General features: G+C 42.6%; 1 protein-coding gene across 3 annotated transcripts; it reads left to right on the top strand.

Moving 5' to 3' along the window:
• Positions 1–6,715, top strand: LOC124063866 (ras association domain-containing protein 8-like). 3 transcript variants are annotated; one of them, XM_046397951.1, is made up of 6 exons: positions 1–110; positions 4,015–4,143; positions 4,828–5,466; positions 5,559–5,827; positions 6,068–6,308; positions 6,560–6,715. In XM_046397951.1, the coding sequence occupies exons 2-5, from the start codon at positions 4,041–4,043 to the stop codon at positions 6,257–6,259; spliced, it is 1,203 nt and encodes a 400-aa protein (XP_046253907.1). In that variant the 5' UTR covers positions 1–110; positions 4,015–4,040; the 3' UTR covers positions 6,260–6,308; positions 6,560–6,715. The 3 variants fall into 3 exon arrangements, with proteins under 3 accessions (XP_046253907.1, XP_046253925.1, XP_046253916.1); XM_046397960.1 differs by lacking the exon at positions 1–110 and adding an exon at positions 3,090–3,795; XM_046397969.1 differs by lacking the exon at positions 6,560–6,715 and having other exon boundaries at positions 6,073–6,232.

The following is a 6,715-nucleotide window of genomic DNA, read 5'->3' as shown; positions in this document are numbered from 1 at the left end:
TCCTCCTCCTCCTGTGTGTGTGTGTTCAGGTCCCAGCCACCCACCAGCCTGAACACACAGCAGTGAGGAAGACCAGGAGCCATCAATGAAACCGAAGCTTCATGTGACAGGTGAGTGTGTTCATATTCCTCTCATGATGGTGGAACCTGGTTGGCCTGAGTGCTGAAACATCACAATGATGTTCAAAGTTTCTTTTTTGTTGTCGTCGTTGTCTTTATAATCAGTCTGATTTTTACCTGACGGCGTCAGAGCTTCTTTACTCGTTTGTCAGAATAATTGAATGAGGTTAAAACATTTTGTGATCAGTTGGAGGCAGATACAAACTGAGAAGGTGCAGATCAAATCCAACAAACTGATAAACACCAGAAACTGTAAACATTCATGTGGAGGACCTCCTGTCATAATGAGATTAGAGGACATACATTATAGAAATCAAAGCTATGATGGTGATTTGGACAAATTTAAGCAGAACCAGGAGCAGAGAGCACAGTAGTTTCATCTTAGATCAGATTTTAAATCATGAATGATAAGTGATAATTACTGTCCAAAGCTCTCTCTACAGGAGAGAGAACCTATAGATATCAGGGATGTCAGCCCGCGAACAACTCCTAGCTTAGCATTTAGCTAACCAAGACTTTCCAGGAACAGACCTGAAACTCACACTTCTGCACTACTCAGAGAATAACATTTTACTTGATTTTATGAATTCTTTGTATGTCATTTTTTTTTAGCTTTTAATCTCTAATTCTAAATCTTCTAATTTTATTCATATTTAATCATTGTTGCATTGCCCATTTATTTTACTCTATTCTGTTTTCATCTTGTTTTAGCTTATTTTTACCATTATTATCAGGATCCTATTAATTTTCTGTCTTTTCATGTGAGGCACTTGGTGCATGTAATTTCTTTGTTCTGAAGCCTTTTGAGCTGCGTTTCTGCTATGTAAAGTTCTGTTTTTTATTGTCATTATCATTCAAGGATTCAAGGATTCAAGGAACTTTTATTGTCATACCAGCTCACATTTACATGTTTATGGTACGAAATTAGGACTCGGGTCCCGGGAGCAATAAGTAGAATATAAAAATATGAAATGAAAAGTTGAATAAAATAGAAATATAAGCTAAATAAAAATAGAATATAAAACTAACCATTTAAATAAAGAAGCCAATTTTAGCATGTGCAGCATAAATATGCAAGTGTGTGCATTATTATTATAATTAACGTGAGTTGGTGTGGGTGGGATAACAGATGTTTGTACTACAGACAGTGCAGTAAAAATGTAATTCTTCAAACCGAAGTCAGCCTGAGTAGGTTAGTGCTTTATTCATCCAAGAGGAAAACTGTTCTCACGGGGAAACGAGTGTTTTCTGGATGACGGTGATACTGAAAGCTAACAGTGGATGTCGGTAAACAGAGTGGAGGAATGTGTGGGTGGAGTTTTGAGTCCTCCAGGAATGTCAGCATGTTCTGCCACATTCCTGTCCTCAGCAAACCTGCCTGTCCTCCTGCAAACACTCACAAACCTCCTCTGTCAAACACCTGAGTCCTCGAGCAAAGTCTCAGCTGATCGCTCCGACTGTCCATCTGATAGATAGATAGATAGATAGATAGATAGATAGATAGATAGATAGATATACTTTATTGATCCCAGGCTGGGAAATTGCAGTGCAGCAGCAGCAATACACACAACAAGCTAAACAAAAGTAAAAAAGTGGCATATATAAATATATATACAAGGCAAAATATAAAAAGTATATATACAACAGTAAACAGTGTAATATAGTGTAAAATAAAGTAGAGGTAGAGTGTAAGGTGCCAGTAGACTGTAAAGTGTGTAGTGACTGTATGTTATGACCAGAGTTTTAGCTGTTATGTTAATGTTTGTTCGCTCTACCTTGTGTGAATGAATGGAAGTCACTGTGTTACTGTTTTGGACCTGCTAACATCTGGACTGCGTGCTGTCACGTTGATGTAGAGGCTACAGCAGCACAAGGTTAAATAACACACACAGATGACACATGCAAGCAGAGTTCCATCATAAATCCAAAAGCCAGTACAGCATCTGTGCTCACCGAAAATAAAATCTGATTAAATAAACCACTAAACACCGTAAATGACCCTGTGCAGAAAGGGTTAAGAAAAGGCTAAAGGCACAGTTCACCACCAAATCCTTTTTTGAAAATAAAAATTAAAGTTAGCTAACATTAGCTACTTCCTGTTAGCGATAAAAACCCACCATCCTCCTACAAAACTCAACTAAAAACAGCATAAACGGCTGAATGAACAGCATTCAGCAACAAAGTCAGAAGGAAGACTCATAATCACTTCTAGAAGTGTAAATAAAAATAGTTCCATTGGTTTCCCACTTTTGTTATTTTCCTGCTTTATTTGTCAGTCAGCATTAGCTAGCTAGCTTCTCTTTCACTGCTGGTACCAAACTACTGGTCTGTCTGTCTGTCTGTGTCTGTCTGTCTTTCTGTCTCTGTCTGTCTGTCTGTCTGTCTGTCTGTCTGTGTCTGTGTCTGTGTCTGTGTCTGTCTGTTTGTCTGTCTGTCTGTCTGTCTGTCTGTCTCTGTCTTTCTGTCTGTCTGTCTGTGTCTGTGTCTGTGTCTGTGTCTGTGTCTGTCTGTTTGTCTGTCTGTCTGTCTGTCTGTCTCTGTCTTTCTGTCTGTCTGTCTGTGTCTGTGTCTGTGTCTGTCTGTTTGTCTGTCTGTCTGTCTGTGTCTGTGTCTGTGTCTGTGTCTGTCTGTCTGTCTGTCTGTGAAATATGTGAGTATAATGAGCAAAATGTGCTTGAAAGTGGTGAGTACGCAGTACAATGTCACCTGTGACTGTAGTACTGCTGTATTGTGACTCATTTTGACTGCAGCTGATGATTGTTTTCACTCTGAATTCACCTGCTGATTATTTTCTCCATTAATCCGCTGACTCACTCATTTGTAACAAATCTAATAGTGAAAACGAAACCTTCACACTTTGTTGTCTAACCAGCCGAATTATTAAAAATAATTTGAAATTATTGCAATAATTCAAAGGAAAAACAGCAAATTCACACACTGCACATTTAAAAAGTGTTGAAAAAAAAACAAGAATAAAGATGATAATGAATTACTTCATTGTCAAAACATTTTGCAGTTAATTTTCTGTTAATGGGCTCTTGGTCTCTTTTGTGTTGTGGAGGAGCTGAAGCTGTCTGATAAAATGCAGTGATGTAAAGAGTGCAGGAATGGAAGCAGTTTGATATCATGAAAACAAAAAAGACTAAAGTAAAGATTAAATTTGTACCTTGAATACTGAGTATGAGTAGGGAGTTGAATGAGAACAGTCCAATGTAACGTTTTATACTGATATTTATGTGTAGTGAGACTGTACATGAGTTAATCAAAGTATCCTGGCTGGAGTGACTGTAGTTCCAAAATAGGACAAATAATAATAATAATGGTGAATTTCCCTTTGGGTATGAATAAAGTGTAGTAAAATACTGAGGTTTTAGATGTTTTAGATGTTCTCCTCTTCCAACACACCTGATCCAGGTGCTCAACTCGTCATGAAGCTCTGCAGAAGCCTGACAACAACACATTCATTTGAATCAGGTGTGTTGGAGCAGGGAAACATCCAAAACATCAGGACTGAGAAACAGACACTGAAACATGCATGAATTCATAAGAACAGGTTTTAAATAACTGTGGTTCAGGTTGTTCTGCTGACGGGCCGTCATGTATTCGTCTTGACCTCCTCACTCCTGCTGGCTGCTCTCTGGGCAGCTCAGTGATGGTAAAGGTGGTTCAGGCTCAGGTGATGCAGAGTGAACATCTTACATCTGTTTGGCCTGTGTTCTGCTGATGGACTCCCCTGTTTCTCATTTGTCTTCTCCTTCTTCTTCCTCCTCCTCAATATGCCTTCACAGCTTTCATCATTTTTGTAATTTTTACAGCGTTATTTCCTTATAGGTTGTCAATTACATTTACTGCTTGTGTCGTGTTTTTAGAGTTGACCCAGTTTGTCTCCCTGCAGCTCACTGGTGGTGCTGAGGGTGAGTGATGGAGCTGAAGGTGTGGGTGGACGGTGTGGTCAGAGTGGTGTGTGGCCTCTCACTGAACACTTCCTGCCAAGATGTCGTCATCGCACTCGCACAAGCGATTGGTAAGTCTCAGGACAGCCTCATTCAACAGTTTTTACAAATTAAAGTTTGATTTACAAAACCTTTGAATGCTAAGCAGACTCGGTCAGTGCGGGATAAATGTATTGACGGACCCCAGACCCTCGTGTCATCTTCTTGTCAAACTTTTTTATCTTGGAATGGCACCATCAGTCTTTCCCTTTGAATCGTGGGGTGCGTTTGTATTGTGAACAAACTGGAGGCGGCTTGAGACATTTTACTTGTTAGTTGGTGACGCACCAGTAAATATAAAGTCTTCCTGATGCATTCAGGTACACCTTGTAAACTCTGAAATCCACAGCTCCTTATATGACACAGTATGTGGGACCCTGCAGGGACTTCAAGATGCATTCAAGTGCAGCTTATAATCAAACAACCTCATAAAAAAGAGAAGAAATTCCACTACACAAAACATGCAGGTCAAAAATTAGACAGATGAAACAACTTCTTCCAACTTCCTTCCACATTTGAAGTCACACACAGGATGTTAAGTCAAGGCTCTGCTTTTAAAATGGTTTTATATTTGGTGATTCTTTTAGGACCTGCAAGCCACAGCTTAGCACTTGGGACTTCTCAACTAGAGTGCAAAGACTTGAAACCTACTTGTGACTTGCAAGACAATGACTTGGTCCTACGTCTGTAATTGAATCCCTCTGGACTTTCCACAGGTCAGACAGGTCGTTACATTCTTATCTTGAAGTTACGAGGCACTGAGAGACGGCTGGTGGCTGATGACTGTCCTCTTCAGCATCTGGCTCAGCTGGGACAGCTGGCTTCAGAGGTCCAGTTCCTTCTGCAGAGGACTGGTCCCAGCCTCAGTGAAGGTCCGGACATAGAGAGACGTCTTCCCCTGCCCAGATCTTCAGAACCAGAGCTCCTCAATCACAGGGAGCCACAGAGGGCTCTCACCTTCAGTCAGGGTCCATCAACATTTCCAAGAAGGACTAAACCAAACAGAGTCTGGTCTCCGTCACCCAGAGCCTCCCCTGAACCGCGAGCTTCCCCTGTCTCTTTCCTAGACCCTCTCCACCCTGTGAATGTGATTCCCTCTTTCTCCTCCAAAGAGGATGTGTTCAGGCAGATCCTGCAGCAACAGAGGAGGCTACAACACCTGGAGGTTCAGCTTCAGGCTCTGGAGAAAGAGACGGCGGTGTGGGAGAGGTCGTCCACCACAGCTCCCGGTCCGACTGTAGTCCCTGCAGGCGAACTGGAGGAACTAGAGGAGCGTCTGAGGCAGAACGAGGCAGAGCTGATGCACAGGAAGCACTGGGAGGAGCAGTTAGAGGCAGAGATGGACAGAGAACGAGGTACGTGTTCAGATCTGCTCATGTTTTCTGCATTGTGAATTAGCCACTTCTTCCACTGACATTTCCGGAAATGTGAACGCTGTCACCCACAGACATGCACAGACGTCTACACCAAATGCACTCATCAATGGATGATCACAACTATCAGATCAAGGAGCTCCAAGTCCATTCTGCACATCTAGAAGAGGACATGAGGCTCAGTGCCCAGAGAGTAAGCTCTCAGGTGGACGCCCAGCAGCCAGACGAGGTCCTGAGGCCCCTGAAGGCGGAGCTCCAACACCGCCTGCAGCAGGCACAGGAACTGGAGGCAGCGTGGTCAGAGACACAGAGGGAGCAGCAGGCTGCAGAGGAAAGGCTGCAGGTATAACTCCTCTGTCTTCTAACATCTCTCTCAGGACGTCACACCAAACCAGACCCAAAGCAGTCATAGTCACAATCAGGGGGGTTAAACCTCATGGGGCTAAACAGTTCTGAATGGAGAAATGTCCCTGTGATGTCTCTTACGAGACAGGAAAGAAAAACGGGATGGTCTCCAGTGTGTTTGCATTTCCACTAAATGTGACACTGCTGTTGGTGGTATAATATTCCCTGCATCCTGTAGGACAGATGGGAGATGATTGAGGAGCTGAATAAGGAGCTGAGACAGTGTCAGCTGCAGCAGTTCATCCAGCAGAGCGGCGGCAGTCCACACACAGACCAGATGAACTTCCTGCCCGTCACTGGCGTTTACCTCAGCAACGCTGGAATAAAGGAGCAGCTGAGTCAGCACGCGTCACCAGGTCTTTCAGGATGATTATGACCAGCTGTGGTTTACAGACCCTTTACCACCACACCGCCCTCAGGTCAGTCCTGGTCCATGGTAGGGTTTGGTTTCACTCTCAGGCAAAAACCTGTACCTCCAACTTAAGGGATTTTCATCCTGGGAGATCAGAGAAAGTTTTGAAAACTTTTGCTGATGTCCTGTGGTCCTGTATGCCATCTAAAGTTAAAAGCACAACATTTCTCTGAGAAGTTTAAGGTCCCTTTTTGATGAACGAAGCTCTGACAAGCAGAAACGCGTCTGATGCTGATGTTTTCTCTGTTTCTACTGCAGGACATCATGGACGTAAAACATGTCTTCTGTCCAGACTCCACAGAGTGTGTGTGTGTGTGTGTGTCTGATAAGCTAATTACTGCCAGACTCTCTGTAAATATAAAAACCTCTTTGAAATAAAAACAACAGTATTTTTATTTCTTCTTGTGGTTGAGG

This window comes from Scatophagus argus, chromosome 1, assembly GCF_020382885.2.
Source record: "Scatophagus argus isolate fScaArg1 chromosome 1, fScaArg1.pri, whole genome shotgun sequence".
Lineage (NCBI taxonomy): Eukaryota > Metazoa > Chordata > Actinopteri > Scatophagidae > Scatophagus > Scatophagus argus.
The sequence above is the reverse complement of the archived record's forward strand: the minus strand, read 5'-3'. Positions and strand labels throughout refer to the sequence as shown.

Excerpts from the sequence above, each read along its gene's own strand:
- LOC124063866 (XM_046397951.1), top strand. The coding sequence starts at position 4,041 with ATGGAGCTGAAGGTGTGGGTGGACGGTGTGGTCAGAGTGGTGTGTGGC. Across the intron at positions 5,467-5,558 it reads AGAGATGGACAGAGAACGAG|ACATGCACAGACGTCTACAC; the intron begins GTACGTGTTCAG and ends TGTCACCCACAG. Across the intron at positions 5,828-6,067 it reads CTGCAGAGGAAAGGCTGCAG|GACAGATGGGAGATGATTGA; the intron begins GTATAACTCCTC and ends TGCATCCTGTAG.